Source organism: Falco cherrug, chromosome 3, assembly GCF_023634085.1.
Source record: "Falco cherrug isolate bFalChe1 chromosome 3, bFalChe1.pri, whole genome shotgun sequence".
Classification (NCBI taxonomy): Eukaryota; Metazoa; Chordata; class Aves; order Falconiformes; family Falconidae; genus Falco; species Falco cherrug.
The window spans coordinates 33,495,487-33,516,553 of record NC_073699.1 but is presented as its reverse complement, the minus strand read 5'-3'; the positions used below and the strand labels follow the sequence as shown (position 1 = coordinate 33,516,553).

The window sequence follows — 21,067 nt, the reverse complement described above, 5'->3', positions numbered from 1 at the left end:
TTCTTCTCATGTTGTTAGCATTACCATGTCCTGCTACTGTTAAATACCCACTACCCTTAAACAATAGAAAAGATAAAGCAATTGCTGGGGCTGCATAGGCCTGTAAATGACTCACAGTGATTTCACAGCACTTAAAATATATATTTGCAAATGTCTAAACATTTGCATCAATTGTCATTATTGTAGACATTTAGCTCTGTGAAGAAAAACACTCTGTTCTGAATAGCTGATATTCTGATGTTATTTTACCTGATATTACTTGAAGTTGATACTTTAAAAAAACAGTTTCATAATTTCAATGGCATTTATAAGAAAATTCTGGAATGAAATAATATATGATATAGATATTTTGTGTAAGCAATTAAATACAACAATTCAAAAATTCAAGTTTTGGAGACGTGTCTAAGATGTTACTTCATCATGCAAAAGCGCATATTCAACAGCAGGATAAAAACAAAATTAGTCTGAGATGTCACTTGGCATTTCATATTTTTATTTGTTCTCCAGCTGTAACTTAGCCAAGTCAGAGTTCAGAGATGCCTTGCTCCTCATCCATGACCTTCTTGCACAAATAACTGTTTTGCAATATAAATATACAAAGCGCGTGCATTTCATTACAACAGCAGAGAGACAACAAATCCAAGGAACTTTGCATTTCTTTGACCTGCGGGGCTGCATGTATGAACATGACATTTTGCACCTCTCCTCTCTGCCCAGCCAATTTTCCCTGTTGTGGTGCCAACCCTCCAGGCACCAGCCCTCGCGCCAGCACCTTCTGCTCTTTCCAGCGGGGCCCTCGCAGGCCAGGGCAAGGCAGGAGCAGCCTCTGAGGGAGCTGTGGCTCCCAGCTCCAGGCTCCCAGCTCCCATTCACCTGCTGTCTTTTAACTACATAATGGGCAGGCAAGAGAACCAGGCACTTCTCAGAGGTACTCAGTGAAGGAGAGAAGGCAATGGATACAAACCGCAACATGAGAAATCTGACCAAGTATGAGGAAAAATTCTTTCACTATAAGATTGGTCAAACACTGGACCAGGTCACCCAGGCTTGTAGATTCTCCACCCTTGAAGATATTCAAGCCTCAACTGGACATAGCCCTCAGGCAACCTGATCTAACCGAATGTGATCCTGAGCAGGGGCTGGCTGGATGACATCCCTTCCAACCTTCGTTGCTCTATAATGCTGTGACCTGGAGACAAACTGCTTTTCAGGAGCTTCAGCTGATCAATGTGATCTCACTTGTTTGAGGCAGAAGTTCCCACAACTTGAATATGATGATGCTTAAATATTAGGTGAAATAGGTTTTCTCCTAAAAAAAACTCTTAGGCAAATGCAATCACCCATTACACCTGCATAGGGCTTCCATCAAGGGTACCTGAAACACTCTAAATAGCTTTAAGGATAATGATATCCATTATCAGAAAATACAGGTGCATCTCCCAAATTTCCTTTATTCAAATTCCAATCTGGTAAAACGTGCTGATAATAGGGAGAAATTATTTGCTCAGGCCTATGCCACATGATCGCAGCTTTACATTTGGCCAATTCTGAGACACAGAAGTGGCCCATACACAGTCAGCATGGAGTGCAGGAAATGTACACCAAGTACTTCTGCACCACATGCAACCCCAAAAAACTGAATCCCCAAGGATTTTTTCCCCAACAGAATAAAATCCATGTGATACAAATGTATCCATGCTTCACTACATGGTTACCTTTCCTTTACTGTTTATCGGAGCAGATATAATGAAGGAAAGAAGATTTGTACCAACATACCTGCCACCTATAAAAGCGAATTTCTGCCTTGCTTCAAGGTTAATATTCAGTAATCTTTACAAGTCTGCATTTTCTGCATTGTTAATACATACTTCTGTGACTCCCTCTCATTTTTCTACTCAGGTTTTAACAAGTGAAAAGGGTTTTTTAAAAAATAAATACATTTAATCCATTCTCTAAGGAATGACTCACTGAAAAGGGAGAATAACCTTGTCTAATTATAGCTGCCAGGATTTTTACCTCCTGGTAAGTATACTAATACCCTTGTACTAATTGCAACTTTTTCCCTCCTCCTCTAAGTTTTCAATTCCAGTCTCAAACTGCTTCTTTATGGAAACATTTCTAAAATTCATTACCACAAGGCTCTTTTCCCCAGTGCAAATGCCAGGGGCTCTAGGGAGTTCAGGGTTCTTCCTCCAGACCCTGCCATTTTCCCACCTCAAAATTTGTTTGAAAGAACAAGGTCATACCCAACCTAATCTAAGGAAGCATCATATGCAAGGACAGATAATGTCTTTCATGCGACTGAGTGACGTAGCTGGAAAAAAAGACAAATTCCTCAGCTGAAAGGAGCCAGCCACAGAAAATGAGCTGTTCAATGCTGGACCAGCATGTATGCATAGCAGAATTGTCTGATTGCAAATTAAGCAATAACCATATAGCTGGTAAACCATTGTGGTCGACATGGGGGTAGGGGAAAAGAGGCCTGCTGTATCTAATGAAATAAAGTTCAACACACTGCACCAAAAATCAAAATACCTGTACTCTTGCCAAAACCTGGACAAGACACACATCATGTTACAACCAGTGCAGCCTTCCCACAAAATGCAGCAAAGCCAACACGAAGTGCTTGTAAAATACCAACGCACGTGATGTTGGAGCTGCACACTGGTATTGTTCCCACAATTGTGAAACCCTAAAATTCACTGCAGCATTAAGATGACTGGAACTCAGTGATTCAATAGTGTAAACAGCAAGAAAATCCCTTCATGGCTGCCATAGTACTGCACCCTAGTAAGCTCCATGGCTGGAGAACTTTGTTTCCTGCAGAAGTCACTGAGCATGGAAGAGATTACTACAGCTGGCTGAACACAATCATCTCATACATCTATTGATATCTGCAGGGGAATATACAGAATATTCATTTAAAGGCATGAATTTTACTTGTTCCAAAGGTTTCTTGGGTGTGGGGTTGGGGGGGTGGGGGGTGGGGGGGTGTGGAGCTTTTTTAAAGCATAGAGAAAAGAAGCTGTGCAGAAAGTGTTTGAGAATGAAAGACACAGAGCAACCTCTGGCTTCAACTCAGAAACATCTGCCTCCCTGCCTGGTGGAAAAGCAAATGGCAAGTGCACAGCTCTTCCTCGCTCAGCTGCCACCCGAGCTAGGCAAAGCAGTGCGAGAGCAAAAAGGAAGCCTTTCAGGCAGGCAAACCATCTGCCATATACTTTTGCTGCAAAAAATATCAGAAAGGCAGCAAATGTCCCCCTTTAATGAGAGCTATCCACAGCTTCTGGTCTGGGCACTGCCAGCCCAGGTTATAAAAGCAGGCCCTGGAAAGAGAGATTCGTATTCAGCAGCCCTCCAGGAGCAGAGATGCTCTCACTTAAAACTCTTACTCTTAGCTGCTTCTGAGACACTATTCCCCATAGCTGTAAAAGACATCTGAAACAGTCATAATAACTCACGGTTCAAAAGAATCAGCAGTAACTTCATATTGCTGCCATTTCAGTGCCATTTGCTTCCAGTAGTACCACCCTCACCCTTCCCTACGCCCAAAAATCCAGCAAAAAAACCACCCCTCTATAATCTGGGTGTTTCACTTCATACTGAAGCAATTTATTACTCCCTCACAAATATCACAGTGAGAGAATTCATTAGTCTATTCCCTCACCACCTACTGCTTCTCACATTAAACGCAGAATATTTGTGATCTTAAGCAACCAAGTTTCTAAGGCAGAGAGTGAAAATTTGCTATTAAAATAGTCCATCACCACAGGCCTTTCCTTCCTTCCTTCCTCCCACCCACAGCCTGTAAGGGAAACAGTTATAGCTCAGTGGAAGAGAGGGAAACACCTCGCATTCAGCAAACTGAGCTCATGCACATTGCCCTACAGAAGTTCCTTCTTAGGCCAGGTGCACATACATGAACATCACTTGGTCCATACATGTTTGCACCCCAGCTGATCTTGCTCTGTTACTGGAACAAACTAAAATTTTCTATTTAGAGAAATTACAGCAAAATTTGGCAAAATACTATTTCAAAAGTAAAGAAGTCTGAAAGTCAAAGCATGCTAAAATTCTCCAGAAGACAAAACGCTGACCTACCTCTAGGTGATGCCACCCAGCTACCCTCCAGTGGAAGGAAGCAGAAGCTGTGAAAGTACCTGGCAATTATGAAAACAAGGCACTCTCATGTATTCACAGTTCTGGCAACATTGTTAGTTTAACCTACCCAAACTGTTTGCTGTGCTGGCTATTATTTCCTCCCCTGCAGCTTGAAATCTTGTAGCTCTCTAGATTCCGATGGGAAGCAATGCACTGCACTCACCAATGCCAAGCTGTGCAGCTCTGTAGATTGTATGACAAAAAAAACTTTCCATGCTGGCCTGAAGATACAGGGTTTACATCCTTTTCACCAAAATGGGCACCTAATTACCTTGATGCACCCAAGCTTACACGTGCTACATCTTGGCAACATTCTAATCTCCCAAAAAGGATGACACCCAGTATTCAAGTCTCAGGATCAGGACAGAACACATCCTCTCTCTGCTATGTTGCTAACAATCTTTTTTCTAAAGCAAAACAACAACAACAAAACAACAACAAAATACAACAACAACAACAAAAAAACCCAAACAAAACCAGAAAACTTTGTACAATAAATCTATTCTGCTAATTTATTTTGCAATGTATCTAAAGTCCTAAATAATTAGACACTCAAAACAGTAACTCTTGCCCAAATAATTTTCCAAATGAATTGAGACTCTGAATCCAATCAACTACACATTAGTCACTTGGCTAGCAAGGAGGACTTAACTACATTAACAAACACAAGTCTTTATTAAAACGTAGATTTAAGTTTAGTAATAAACCACAATAATGTATTGAAGGAGGAAAGGCACAGGATTGCAAGTGCCCACTCAATTAGTTCTTGTTACATATCACTAATAAATTAAAAATCAATACAACAGGATACTGCAAGACAAACACTAACGACCATGAAGAGAGGATGCAGTAGACCCATCACCCCTGTGCTGCCAGGCACATTGCTAATTCTGCAGGACTGGAGAGGACAGGACCAAGCTCCTTTCCCCAGCAGAGGCAGAATTTGCATCAGCTCCCCCTCTGCACTCCCTTTTCATATTCCCTCATGCTCAAACCATTGTCTTCTTATGTACATGGGACTGGTATGAATTAATCATAGTGGAAGCCTGTCACAGAGCTACTTGAGCTATTTGCTTCTGTCGTTAAAAATGACCACATAGTCAATGGAAATACATTTATAGTATTTCATCTTAACTATTTTATCCTAGATTATTTGCAAGGCCACCGATGACTCCAGAAATCTTGGTCAGTCAAAATCCAAATCATAGCAGCTTTGGGTGGGAAACTGAAAATTAAACGCAAACGTGACACCAGCCACACACCATGCAAGAAACCAGTTCTTCCATTCTTCAAACTTGACCTTGGCAATGTTTGCTGGAGTTACCGTGCAAAAATCAATGTGAAAATAGTATATAAAGCTCTTGGACACGAAACGGTTTTCCTCACAGGTGCTTAGTAGAAAGCTAAATTTTGACAAATTTGTTACACAGTTGCACTTACCACAAGGAGGAAGGAAAACTGGTGTTATGCAGCTGAGAGAGATTCCTTCTTTTGCATGACCTGCAATTTATGTACATTTCATGGCAACTCAGAAAGCATTCATTGAAGTGACTTGCCACCTATTATTTAAACTAGATTCATAGCCTTTTCTTTTTTAATTGCAGTAGGTAGGGAAAGTATTAAAAAAACCCCAAAAAAATCACATCACTTTTACTACTTCTACATTCAAAAAAAAATCATCCTTTTTCACTTCAGTAGCACATTTCTTATAGGCACACTTCTGCTCATTCTTCTATCAAAAAGGCAGCTATAAATACCTCACCTTCAAAGTATTTAAAAGAATTAAGCATGTATTTATTTTAAAAAATATAAACCAAGTGGTTTTCCTTTGTCAGTAAATCCCCAACCCATGGAAGTCATCCTTAAATCCTAACTTATTACTCCTTCAACATAGACAACTAACTTGGCACGCACACATAAAGACAAAGCTCCACTGCACCTTCTTTCCAACTACCTCATAGCAACTTAAATCATTTAATACATATTCCTTTAAAGAAATTTAAGTGAATTTATTGTATAAAATTATGATTGGCATGGTACAGAAAAGTTCCTTTTGATGCACATTTCCCATTAACTTGTACACAAATATTACAAGTATCAAGCAAAATGCAAAAATCTTAAGAACTAATTCCATACTACAAAAGTGTTCACATAGTGAAGTTACTCTGGTTACAAAATGTCATGGAAATAAAAGCACTTCAAAATACATATTTGGGAAATGTTCTCGAATAATCAACACAACCTTAAGTTAGTTTAAAAATGCAAAGAAAGAGATACCCTCTTCAAAACACTGTTGTTCATTTGGCAAGATGGAGCAAAGTTCAAATCAGTTCATTTATTGAAGGACTGTTCTTTCCAAGGAACAAAAAAAAATAAAAAACCTTTAGTTAAGAAAGGGCTCAATTATACGATGATGACAAATAACGCCATCAGAAAGTTATCTGGCTCTCTTGTTTTCACACAGGAGCTGTCAGAGGCAGGTATGTGTAAATGAACACTTCCAGGTATATACAGATTGCCTTTTCAAAAACCAACCAACCAACCAACCAAAAATAAACCCACCCCAAACCCAAACCAACAAAAAGGAGACAATCTGAACTTTGTTGTTTCATTTAACTAGTTCAGTTCCTTAGGTCACAAGACCCAAGAACAGCAGTCTGCAAAGGATATGTATTTAAAGGGAAAAAAATGAACTTCCACTACCAAGGAATGCGCAGATGTCAAGTTATGCGAGTAGCGTACATCCTCCCAGTAAGACTGTTAGAGGCTATCAAATCTCCGCTTCCCAATGACCTCGAAGACCTGCTATTCTCAGCAAGACAAAAATGCTTGGGCCCTGCAGCCTTACAAAAAGGAGGCACAGTCATATTGTTAGAAAATAACACAAAATCTTGAAGACTGAAAGCATCCTTAAAAACTTACACAAAATAACTATAAAATAAGCAATACATTACATTATTTTTGTATCAGATGACTTGCGCATGTTCGAGCAGTTGAACAATGGTATGTATATCTACACAAAACTCACACATACAGGACATCATGTTCAGGCATTATTGTTTTCCTTTTTGCACACACACACACGATACTTTCAGGTTATCCAGTCTATTCAAACGCAGTGAAAAACAGTCCACAGCACACGTAAAAGGAGAATTATCCAATACAGTGTTATCTTGCAAAAATGGAGTCAGAATTCCTGAGTCGCAGACATTACTGTCCTCCTCCATTACTGGATTATTTAATTTTCCAAGGAAAACATCTAGTTTTCATTTCTTCACTCTCACAAACTTTATAATAGATTGCGTCTTGTAAAAAATGTAAAAATTTAGAGAAAAACATGCCAACCAAAGTGAATTTTTAAAGCTTTTTAAAGGGAGGGGGGATTCACTTACAAAATAAAGGCCACCTTCATGTAAAATCAGCACTGTCAGTATCCCATCATTCTGTTTAAAGGAGATATTTAGCTCCCTGTTCTGGAAGCCTTATTACATGCGCTCACACGAGTTTAAAAACTCCATCCTTTTAACAATTAAAAATACTATAAATAGGACTAACGTTGAACAGCCCTTTGTTACAATCACCAAGGTGGCAAAACCAATGCAACAGTTAGATCATGAAGTCTCCTTCAAATAGTCACTGCAATCTATTATAACTTCTGTATTTTTCCTTTTACTTTGCATATTACACAGTGTAACTTAAAATGTTATTTAAGAGCACTTCAGTCCCACAATGTAGGATTTAAGCTTGTGTGAATACATACACATGGCTCTGCAACATTTTTAATGACTTACAAAAATACATTCAACCAAAATTTTATATAGGGCTCTTTTTTTAAAAAAAAAATCAAAAAATGAAGCCAAATGGTCCCATCACTAGCTAAATAATACACTCCAAGTTCTGGAAGCAATTCTAAAGCAACAGCACATTCAAGAATAACATACATTGAATTGCATACCTTCTCATTCATCTTTATCAGTAATAAAATTCTACTGCATATAATTATTCAGCCTTATAAATAATGCTAAGGAGAAAAATATTTCCCTCTGTGCTACTCTTCTCAGTTTATAGAAGCATTTCTCAGTTTATAGGAGCAAAGGAAAAAACCTAAAGTGCAGACTACAGGCCTGACAGGCATATAAACGACCAAAGGTGCAACCAAATTTGCATTTACATCTTAAGTTACTTCGCCATCTCTCTTTTCTTGCTAGAAGTCACCCCATGTGCAATTGAAGAGCTGGTCGGTTGGTTTGTGCCACAGTACAACCTGTAACCACTTGTAATTATTTTTTTTTTAAAACTTGTTTAATTGTCCATAGATATTTCTAGGCAATAGCTTAGGTTCCCAACGCCTTACTTTATTAATACTTGATATCACACAATATTGACACCTCCTCCAGAGAATGCTACTGTCCTTTTGTTACAGTATGTTGTTGAACCACTGATGCTTGGTTGACTGTCTTTAACAAGCGATGTCTTCATTTCTATTTCACACGCTACAATAGCTGCATTCAGTTCCACTTGAGCTCGGTGAACAACGTAAAACATGAGTCCTATGCTTATGACAATCTGCAAATAAAACAAAAGAGTGCTGTAGGCTATATAAACTGTAAGCATGAATACAAAGCAACTGTTCTGAATAAAACAAAAGTCATCGGTGCAAAGATTGATGGAGGCATCTGATGACTCAATGCTTCACAGGCAAGACATCAGAAGGGAGATGAACTTAACCAATGAGTGGCTCTAATCCTACATATGCTACAAACATAAATAGCATATCAGAACACAGACATTACCTACTACTTAGGAAAGATTCTTTCTTCCATTGATATCCACTATTTGTTAGAAAGTAATCCCTTCACCTTCTCTCTCGGCAAAAATGTATCCACAAAGAAACAACATGGTGCACTTCTGTAAATCAAAAGGGCTGTTGGCCGCAAACCAAGGGAATAATAGGTTGAAATTGTACTGGGCATCTGCAACTAGCAAAACAGCAGAGACAGGATGCTGCAGACCAAAGGAAATAAGACTTCTTGTTTGTTCCCCCGGGGTGTGGAAGAGAGAGAGTAGACGTGTCACGCTGCTTCTTGGATATCAAAACTGAACAGGACAGAATCAGAGCTTCTGAGCTACTTATAGTAGTCTGTATGGGAAGAACTTGGTTTCTGGAGGATGGCTCAGGGAAGTGATAGGATGTTGGTGGTGGGGAGTTCTTTCATTTGTTTAAGGAAGAAATATTGTCCATAACTAGGGGTTTAGTTCAGGTTTTTGCTCTGAATTTTATTGCTAAGAATTTTTAAACTTTCACCACATAAGTTATCACAATTAAACAACCATTTTTGTTTTGAAATTACTCATTCAATGACATTGGCATGCACTGCACTCCCCAGAGATGGCCTTTGCTTTCAATAAAACACCAGTTAAGTTTTCAGCTGAGATCCTCCTTAAAAAAAAAAAAATAATCTTCAAATAAAAATCAAGCTGTCTTATAGCGAGAGTCCTTTCAAAAGAAGTAAATTCCTCTACCTTTTCTAAGAATGTTTTATGAAACTAGCTGGAATCTGTGACTTCCTTTCAAAAAAACAGAAAGGTTATATTGTTTACAACAGAACCTAAAGTTTTGAGTCCAAAATCTGAACTTCATTATTAATTGGTAGGGCTATGTTTTCTTTAACTTTAAGAACTACCACTTAAAACACCTGTCAGCATGACATACAAAATATTAGACTATCACCGAGTAAGATGATTGACAAGTATTGTCACAGGATAATTGCAGCTGGAAGGCATCCTAGCAGTCTAGCCCAACCTGCTGCTCACGGCAGGGCTGGCTGCAAGATCACACCAGGTTGCTCAGGACTTTTGTCAGTCAGGTCTTGAAAATTTCCAAGGATAGAGATTTCACCACCTCTCTGGGCAACACGCTCCATTGCTTGACTATCCCTGTGGTGGAAAAGATGTTCCTCACTAATTCAAGTTATACATTTCAAAAGCTGGCCAATGTAAGAGTCAAAAAGAGACTATGGACACCAAGTTCTGAATATACAGGAAAAATCCTATTCTAAAAGCTTGCCCACATATTTAAATTTGACTGGTTTGAGAAATATTACTACCAGTAGCCTGGTACCCTACATGAATAAATAAATTAAAAAAATATATACACACAGACAACAATGAAATGTGAAGGATTTTTACAGCTATTCACTAAATTAAAGTCACATCAAAGCCCAGTCAAGCAAAGCACCAGGCATACGCCCGAGAGAAAGTGGGAGAACTTAAATAATTCCTCCACTAACAGGCTCCCCTTCACTTATTCAGTCAGGTCCCAAGGACTGCTCAAGGAGGTGAGCATTCCTATTCAAATATTCAACCCTCTCTAGCTAGTGCTCATCTGAGCAACAGTTACGTTACAACCTATATAATCTTCAAAGGAGAGTCAATGTCATTAAAAAAAAAAAAAAAAAAAAAAGGGAAAAGACCGCTAAATACTATACTGGAAATAACAGTTCACAATTAAAATGAAAGCTGATCACTTAACCGTTTCTTTTCTCTTTGATCTACAAGGTTATTTACAAAAGCATTTTTAATACTCATAACCCTGTTCTATGAAGCCTATAAATTATATGGTCCATTTAAGAGCACACTAGTTTTAGGAGCAGGGGGGAATGGCTTAAACTGGTCCTAGACTTAGTTTTATATCTTAACATTGTTAAACATCAACTTTATGATTGTAAAAACTGAGGAAGATAAATGACTGCAGTACCAACTGAAAGTCTGCAAACCATGGTAACTGCTGGTCAAACACAGCCTTAAGTACTGGCACTGTCAGGAAATTTTAATATATCATCTGCTTCTGAAATACTCATGACCTCTATGCTCCTAATAGTCTCAGACTTAAGGCTTACCCCCAAGATTTACTGACAAATCACTTCATCGGCTAAGCTCATGTACGGGTACTAGATACTCCTCAGAAATTTACTTACTTGCAAAACTAGGATATTCAGATTTAGGCATTAGCAAAATTGTATTTTTACAGCACTTTTCATCCTCAATATCTATGCAAAATCTGGAGTGTTCAGTGCTAACACTGAACATTGCACAGGTGCTGGGTCTATGCACCCTGAACACACTATTTCACAGCTGGTGGCACACAGGCTTTTGCATAGGGGTGGTCTGACAAGTCTAAAAATCAGCAGGAGATTTACCACAGAGGGCAGGAGAAGAAAACTCGACAAAACTGTGGCAGAAAGGAAAAAAAAGAGAGCACTGAGTAAGTTCTGCTTTGTGTCAAGCACAGTACGAGAGAACTAAACTTTTCTAACAGAAGAAAACAAAATCAAAAGAAAACAGCACCCTCAAAACCCATTTCTCTGGGTATCTGGGAGTCAATAAGACTGTGAAACAGAAACAGCAGCTCAGCTTTACACAATCTACTGAAAATACCAGTAACAGTTATAAATTAAACACTTTATAAACCTGCTGCCTTTGAATACCACATGCCATACCTGCTTGACTCAGTCTGTAAGAGGTTGGCTGCCTCAGACTAGGAGCTGTCACACCAACAGAAAGCAGCTCTTAACCCCCGAGACATGCATTCCCCCAAACCTCCTGCAGCCCACCCCTTTTACACTTCAGGCTGTACAACCTAAAAGACAAACCAGCAATACTGAATCTGTCTCCCACCCATTTCTATGGGCATGCAGTTTCCAAAGCAAAGACTCAATGACTTGAAGAGACAGGAAGGAAACTTGTCTACTGCCTCCAGAAGAAAAATTCTGTCTTGAATCCGGCTGATACAGAAGATGAGCAAGATATTGGGGGGCTATAGAAATAAATTCAACCACAAGAAGATGACCGCCAAGAGTAATTGCTTACCCAAGCAGTCATAAATAGACTGACGTTACTGTCACCAAGGTCTGTGAAAGCAATTATTTTAACTTACCTGTAAACTGAATATAAAATAGCCACTAACACTTTGTTCTGCAATCACATCCTCCATGGTACGCAAGGTAGTGCCCAAGTATGAGTTCAGGAGCTGAGTAGGAAGCAGCCCAACTGAGGAAGCCATCAGGTAGTTGGGTAATGACAGATCTGTAATCTGAGTAAAAGACAACGTAAGAAATCAAGTACAGCTTCAACACAATCTACATGCACAAACAACCAGACTGCCACTCCCACAACCATCTGTGCAAAATAATGAAGGAATTTCTTACGTTCCTTCACCAAAACTTTCCACTGTGCATGAATCTTAAGATAATACAACAAAACAGTATGTGGCTAGTTTTCATCTGGCCTTTTTAAAGTTACTAGGTTTTATTTCATTCAATCTTACATTATGGAACATCTCTGTGTAAAAGTCATTAACTAAAGATGCAATTATACTGTTCATTGAAAATGTTTATTTCTTCATGGTGAATGGAGCCCTACAATTTATGAGAATTTGCTTGCGGGAAGAAATTACTTTATCAAATGTGAAGATCTAAAGCAAAAATCTATTTGCTTTGCATTTTACATGTATGGCAACTAATAAAAGGCAACTGTTCAAAACGTCACTGTACTAAATACAATCTAGTTAAACAGAATAGTAGATACAATTTGCCTCTACAAGGGAAGTTATATAGCTGGTTAAGATACATATATCTATCAGTGATCTCTATGAGCAATATCTATCTATATACTGATATACATGGGTATCATTAAGATTTCCTACCAAAGGTATTTTAGCATCACATTTTAATTAGTGAACAAAACAGTACATGTGGCTATAGCTTGTGTTAGTTTCTCTGGAAAAACCACTAATAATACTTCAAGGTGTTTTCCTCTCTGGTGTGAAATTTCTGTTGAGTCAATATGTGGACAGTTTATCTGGGAACAAAGTACACAGTACTAGCTAAATTAGTATCAGCAGCCATTGGGAAATACTAAATGCAAAAGCCCAGAGGTCAAAAGGTATTTATGCAAGCAAAATGAAAACAGGAGAAAACCATAGGTTAAAAATTAGTATGAAAAGGGCAATTTTGAAACAAGCAGTCTAAGGAATTTTCCAGACAATTCAGTTGATCACATTGTAATGAAACAAGTTCTAACTAAGAACAGCCCCTAACACTGGAAGTCTACGTGGAAATTATTGACCTTGACAGTTTTGCACAGTGTCAAAGACAAGAGAAGAGCAAGAAATTACTATTCTTAAACTTTGGTTACTACCAAAGTCACAGTGCTGAATTCTTGGAGCTCTAAGTAGTATCAGTGGAAAGTTTTTGGGAAGGGCAATGGAGGAAGAGAATGCAATGAAGCATAACGATTAATTCACTGGAACAAGACCCAGTAAGCCAATTCCAAACTTCACACTGCAAATTATACTTCCCACAGACTGAAATATATAGTAGCATCCAAATAATACATTTCCCTCTCTATACAAGATTGATTTAGATTTATAATGAAAAAACAATACATAATTATGTCAGAACTTCACATTTGACCGATGCTTCAAAAAGACTTTTTTCAAAAAAAAAAAAAAAAAAAAAAAAAAAAAAAAGCATTAGTAATCTGGGCCATGTAATAAGAATGCACAAGCGAAACTTCCCATATTGCCAAGGGAATGAAGGAGCTGCTATTAAAAGTCCCTGAAATACTAATGCTGAGGGAAGATCTGCTAAGTAGGACACTGTTATTAAATCTAAAGGAGCTGGGAAATTTCCCAAAGATTGTTTTAACACTCCCAGGCACCTCTCATTTCTGTATATATATTAAGGACATTGTGGTTGCAGAGCAACACATCTGCACATCTGGATCTGTCCTGAAGCAACTGGACCTCCTGAGTCATGAGAGGGACTGTTTCCAAACAAAGTGGAGGCTGCCAATGGATATGCTGGACTGCAACTGAGCTTTCATTTTAGTGGGAAGCCCAAGGAGAGGGAGAGGAAATTTTGCAGGTGCCCTTTTAACTCCTGGTTTAGGCCTGCAGTGGTATCCCTTCACCCAGAAGGCACAGGAAGCAGATTGCGTTCCCACCTAAGAAACCTGAGGAATTTTTAATAAAACTTACAGCTTTCCATATTTTGCCTTCTATGAACTTTACTTGTTCTATAAACCTGCCAGACTGGGGTCTGCATGGCCAAGCTGCCAGAGGCTACCAAGACTTGTTTCTAGTGAAAGCTCGAGACAGCAAAAAATTAACAGAAGTCTCAAAGCAAGCATGGATGCAGTTGTGTTACGGGCCATACCTATGTATTTAAATGAAGTTAAGAACTACCTAATTGCTCTGGTGACAAGAGCATTAGGCAGAAACTCTCTCACTAAGCCTTGAACAGACTTTGTCTGGTAAAACTTTTGTGTATTCTTTGAAGCTGACACCTTTGGTTCAGTATTGCCAAAGAATAAACGCTTGTGTCAGGACTTTGTTGAGAACTCACATGCCTTCGGGGATTGCAGCAGATTCTACTCCCCTCAGCTTATGAATCCCCATGTTTTGGATCAGATAGGCTTAGCAACAAGAGCAAAGGACAATTCTGATGCTTTTGTTGTCCTCAAAAAACCCATGTAGCAAATAAAACCAAAACAAACTAAAAAAATCGCTATCAACTTTCCAACAAGCAGAGTAAGCAGCCTGCATGTTCCTGCAAAGCAGGTACCATTTCTTCAACTCTAATTTCACTGTGTGCATTTCGGGAACCAGAGGAGCACTCTTAGACACTCAGATATTTTTTTTTAGTCAATTTCTTCCATGTGATATTCCTCTCAAAGAGGGAAGGAAAAAAAAAAAAAAGAAATATGAATTCTGATCTAACCTACACCTAGCACTACAAATAATGTGTTTGCACAAATCTCACTCCAGGGACTCACTGGTGGGAAGGCGGTAATAACCTGCATACCAGGCGTCCTTACAGGCCTGCCTCCAAAACACTCGGAGCTGCCGAGAGCGCTGTGCATGGGCAAACACTTCAGGAAGAACTATCACCCCTCCCCAGAGCCACGGCCACACTGGCATCACAAGGAGTGACAATTAGGCAAAACACACCCAAAGAGAAATACAAACATGCTTTCAGTTGACTGTTTTCTAGGTCTTCCAGAAAGGCAAGTAAATGCACTACCCCACTGCTCCCAATATCAGCGCCTTCCCAGAGCAGCAGAATGACTCTAAGAAGCATGTTCACATCTGGCTGGTGAGAAACTAAGAAATTTGTGCTAATTTTCTTCTTGTGCATTTCAAATAATGTGATCCCATCACTAATCAAATGTTAGGAAGCTCTTCCTTCTCTACACTCCTCCTGTAATTCAGCCTCCCCAAAACCCTGAGCAGATGGTATACACCACTGAACAAGTGCTTGTCGAAACCCATTAATCCCAGCCCTGCAGATGACCCCTCCCACATCAAGGTTATGCCTTGCCCCAGACCTCATGTGTCACTTCCTCCCTTCCTTCTCATTTATGTATTCTCAGTGTCTCCAGTTTACTTATAAATATGCACATAGAAGACACACCTAGACCAGATTGCTGGAAAATTAAAGACGCGTAGGTTTCCTCAAGTTTACTGTTCTTTCCTCTACTATTAAGAACAATCCTTTTCAAATTCATTACTGAAGTTGCTAGCTCAGGGAATGGATAGATGGTTAGGGCACCCCAAACCCCCTTGCATTTCAAACTTCAGTAAAACATTAAGTTTTCAAATAGGTCAGATCTCAAAGAAATGACAGCTCAGTCTGTGTGGGTAGCATTTTGTACTCTATATGTAGCTTAAACTTGACTCACAGCGAGAAACCGCCTTGACTTCCCTGATTTGCATGCAACGTTTTTATTTTTCAGTAATCTTGTAGTTCATATTAAATGTTCTCTGTTAAAAATGTAATGCGCCATGCTTTATTTGACTACACTGCAAAGTAGTAAATCTGGAGTAATAAATGCAACCCAAACTAATTTTAGCAGGCAACATCCAAGCTACTTGGCATAATCAAGAACCTGCTTTCATCTCATTTCCTATCTGTTATTTTAACACTGAAACCTTCCACTTGGAAAGGAAAAGATTTATCTTGCAGTACTTAAGAGAATATAAACCACTGATTTACAGCATCATTTTAATACTGCACTGGTCTGCTGAATCATGTTTCCAACAGAAATCATTTTAACTCTGTAATTGTCTGGTCAGTTCTTCAGATCCAATACTACAACATCTGCTGAATACTTCAGGTGACACCCAGAAACAGTGAACAACCAAAGCACAACAGCTCTCCCCACTTCGGGAACGTCACACTACAGCATCTGCTACACTGGGACCCTGGGCTCTGGGGGGGACTCTGATCCCAGCTGCATGGGTTTAAGCTTCCTCAGTCCAGCAGTAACTAAATAAATGTAAAAGTAAATAAATGGAACAGCTGAGGTTCTTCTCATTCATACCAAAATACTTGCTTATAAAGAAAACATAAGCTGTTACAGCTTTTACAGACAGAGATTGCAGCTCTTCAGACAAATGTCCCAGCACACCCAGTCTTACACATAGCAATTTTAAATATTTGATGCTCTCTAATTTGATCACCTCTAAAGATGGTGTGGATTAATTTTTTTCTGAAATGTCAAATTTGGTTTTCAGTAACCTACTGATTTCAACCAGATAGACCTGTCAAAATTAAGCAAGTGCTTCAGAAGGGAACAGGATCAGGACTGCAGACAGGAGAAGGAAAGTGTGCTATAAGAAAGTGGCAGACCAAAACACTTTTTTGGAGAGTCTTTTACAGTAAAGAATGTAAGTTACTGTAAAACATTTAAAATATTTCAGGATCTGGTTTGCTTTAGTATCACCAAGTTAGCAGACACAACTGAGGCATAACACACAGCCAAAACCAGATCCTTCAGACAAAGCACTCAGGAAGAGATGAGGGTCTGAAATTGTCATCATCAGCATGATGGTACTCAAAAGCGCACCCTCCATGTTCTTCTCTACTTTCTCTTTTAAGATGATCAAAGGGGACAGCAAGATTATAAATTTTAAATAACTAAAGAACATACCAATCTGCATCCAGAAGTAGAAAGAAAAGCAAGACTAATCCCTTTCCAAACTCAAATTTAAACTTGCTTTCAGTTCCATTCTGCTGCACAGTCCCTTTTTCAGCTCTGCCACTGCATCTCACTGCTCTGCCCAAGATACGCGTCCTCTCTCACGTGCACGGACTTAACATGCTGTATGGATTTGCCAGACGTATGCTACAAACACCAACCAACCAGAGTAAGAATTTTAATCTGTCCGCTTCTTTCTTTCCAATATGATTGTTTATACAAAGTAGTTTAGGGAGATCTGGCAAGACTGCTTACAAATACAACTTTTCCTCCCGCTTGGATGACTTTAAAAAACCAGGCACTTCAAAACAGTCGAGTTCTCCGCAGACTTTGCTACACAGCACCCTGGTGCTTCGTTCTAACACTGGCACACAGTCTTGAAAGCCCGAGAGCAACTCGTAACGCAATGTCACCAAGCAAGGCGCCTCGAAAACCTGCCCGCCGTCCCTCTGCAAGCACGGACTAGTGCAAGCAGGCGGGGGGGGTGGGGGGTGCTTCTGCTGTTGTTAAAAGAAACCCAGGTTTCCTCCTGGGAAAGGAGGCAACCTCCACCAGCGACAGCGGCCACTACACTGCGAGCCATCCTTCCAGCCAGAGCTTCTTCCTGGCTGCAGGGCCCGGGCCGGGACTCACCGCGAAGACGGCGTTCTGCAGGCCGAAGGGGATCGGCGTCAGCCGCGCCAGGGCCACCACCTTGAGGCCGCTGCCGCCCTCCACGACGCGGACGACGGCGCTGAGCGTGTCGCTGCCCTGGATCCGGGCCCGCGCCCAGCGGGCCAACAGCCGCTTGCAGGCCACGTGGGCGACAAAGGTGCCGACGAGGACGCCGAGCACCATCAGACCCATGCCCAGCACGAAGCCGTAGAGATAGCCGGCTGCCACGTTGAGCAGGATGTAGCCCCAGCCGCAGGGGAAGGACACGACGATGAAGCCCACGGTGAAGAGCAGCACGCCGGCCAGGCTGTCCAGGCTCTCGGCCCAGAGCAGCAGGTCCCGCAGGTACTGGCGCACCAGGGCGAGCGAGGCGAAGCAGAGGGCCGCCAGGACGCACACGCTGAGGCAGCTCTTGCACCAGCAGGTGCCCAGCAGGCAGCAGGAGCAGCGCCAGCCCCGGGCCTCGGCCAGCCCGGGCCCGCCGCCGCCCGCCTCGGGCAGCTGGCAGAGCAGCAGCTCGGCCGGCGGCAGCCCGCCCTGCTCCGCGTAGGGCCCCAGCAGCAGCCCGCCGGCCCCCGCCGCCTCCGCCGGGACGAAGCCGACGGCGTCCCCGCCGCCGCCTCCCGCCGCCGTCCCGGCGGCTCGGGACAGCCAGCGGCCCAGGTCCTGCCGGGCCCCCTGCGCCGCCGCCTGCTTCACGGCCCGGGAGAGGAGCTGCAACGCCGCGGCCCCCGCGCCCCACATCCCCCCGGCCCGCCGGCCGGCTCTAGCGCCGCCGAGCCGCCCAGCCCCGTCGCTCCCCGCCTCCCCACGCAGCCTGCGGGCAGCGGCGGCCGCTCCCTCATCGCCCCGCCATGGCCCGGCTGCCGGCGGCGGAGCCCAGCCGAGGGCCGGGCGGGGGCGGAGAAGCGGCTGCGGGGAGGGCGGGGAGCAGGGGGCCGCGCTTCGGCGCCGCGCGGGCCCGGCGGGCGACGGGGACGCGGCGGTCTCCGCGCCGCCTCCCCCCTCGGCCGCGCCGCCGGGGCTGCGGCGTTAGACGGCGGCGCCGCGCTCTCCGTCCCGGCGGTGGCAGCGGCGGCCCTGGCGGAGCGCGAGTCCCGGGGGGCGGCAGCGGCGGCAGCAGAAGCGGGGCTCCATCTCCCGGCACGCTGGGCTCCCGATCCGCTCCGCGAAGCGCCTTCTCGGAGCGGCGGTGCCGATGTGGCAGCCCGGGCGCCGCTCGCAGCGCAGGGGGCGGGGGCTGGGCTCCGGCAGCGGCGGCGGCGGCAGCGCCCGGCCCCGCTGCGGGACTCGGCGGTAGCGCTGCGGCCCGCCCCCGCCCCGCCCCGCCCCGCGCCGCCCCGCGCCGCGCCACTCCGCCCGCCGCGGGGCGTGGGGCCGGCCGGGGTGTGCGGCGGTGGGGCCGCCTCGCCCGCCTCGCCCTCGCCTCGGGGCGCCGCACGCCGCCGCGGTCCCGCCCCGTTCTCAGCAGCCCGCACCCGCGGCGGAGCCTTAACGGGCGGGAGCCGGGGGGCTGCGCCGAAACGCTGCCGGGGGACGCGCGGTGGGGACCCCTCTGAGCGGGGGGTTACGCCTGGGCTCCCGCGGCGTGCCGGCCGCTCGCCCTGCCTCACGGGCGGGCTCCGCGGCACCGGCGCCCCGCGTCCTCCGCCTCACAAGCGGGACGAGCCCCCCCGGCAGCAGCCGCTCGCACCCCGGCTGGCCCGGACGCGCTTTTGGGTGGTTTGAGCTCGACTCCTGAGCCGATGCTAGACAGAAAGAAAGAGCCGGAACGCGCAGCGAGGGCTCCGTTCCGAGGGGTGTTTCCTCATGAGCCTCGCTGAGGCCTGACAGCTTCGTAGGTCGCTGTTGCTCTGGCGTTACTAATGAGAGGAGCCGCGTAGGGCGGAGAGGGGTTTGTGTTCTTCACAGTGCTTAAGCGTACAGCGTGCTCCGGTGGAGCTATATTCCTCTGCTGGGAAATTTGCAAGCCTATACAAAATGAGAATGCGCGTGGGAGTTGTAAAGGTTAAGGGGTGATTTGAAAAAAGCGACCCTGAGCTGCATAACGAAGAGCGTATCTTGAAGAATGTGTTGCAAAAATGTTCACTTGCAAAATGCACCATTAGAAATGATACAACCTGGGCAATCAACACACCCGCCTAAAAAAATGACAGATGTCTTTGAGCACCACAGCAGAATAAAACGATCCTGGGAGACTGTACAACGGGGAAAGTTGTGGATAAATACCTCCAGCATAATCTGCTTTCTTGCCTTTACCTGTAGGCGAATGTGAGCACTTGATTTTGTGTGTGCTCCTTACTTACAATGCAAATGCATCCATCATCGTAATGATAATGGCAAGAAAGCCCTGCGTTACAAGGATCGTGGGCATACCTGTACATTCAGGAAGGCATTTCAGCAAACTGGGGATGGCTGGAAGTTCTGTAGAAAGAAAAAAAAAAAAAAAAAAGACAACAGAATATTAATTTCTGGGTTTATGCTATGAGCATGTATGTGGATTCAGCTTGTGTTATATTTATGTTCAGTACAGTTGCTTTCACAGAATATGAAAAAGCCTGAGTGGAAATGTCCATCAGAGTTACACGCTTTATGCTGCCACTACATTTCTGCATTGAAAGTGCATAACCTTGTGCTCAGAGCTGGAATAAATCTCCTACTGCCACTCCTAAAAGCTACAGGGTTCTGTATTTATAATTACAGAAAATGTACTTGAAAAGGGACCATGAAAGGGTATGAGAAACATAATGGTCTATCTAAGTGACAGTCCTGACATTACACTCCAACCTATAAAAATATTGTAACTGGTTAGTGAGCAGAGATGCTTCTCCAGTCCCTGGGAATGTACAGGCTGAAGCCTGCCCCCCCTAAAATAGCTAATCCTGGCATTGTACAGATCCTTGGAGCCGCAGCTCAGAAAGGAAAGGCAACAGGCAACACGCAGTCAAATTTTGAGTGACACAGTGCATAGTCGTGGAGCACAAGCTGAAGAATTTTTGGATAAAATCCAAGCGAGACCGCAGGAATTCAGCAAGACTTGGGCAGAGCTGGGATCCTCTCCTGCACGCAGAGCGGATACAGCTACAGAGCTAAGAGGCAGTGTCAGCTGGCTCCTGCAAGTCTTCCCAGCACTCTCACTGTTTGAAGGGGGAAAAAAACAACCTCACACACCCTTGAAAATGCACCAAATTGGCCCATTGCTGGACAAAAT

General features: G+C 43.2%; 1 protein-coding gene across 1 annotated transcript; it reads right to left on the bottom strand.

Moving 5' to 3' along the window:
• Nucleotides 1–6,155: 6,155 nt before the first annotated feature.
• TMEM64 (transmembrane protein 64) lies at nucleotides 6,156–18,882 on the bottom strand (the record flags this gene model as incomplete). The annotated part of the gene is made up of 3 exons (XM_055703922.1): nucleotides 6,156–8,727; nucleotides 12,098–12,253; nucleotides 17,836–18,882. Coding segments are annotated over 3 exons (1,398 nt in total), but the record flags the coding sequence as incomplete, so codon positions are not given.
• Between the last annotated feature and the right edge of the window lie 2,185 nt (nucleotides 18,883–21,067).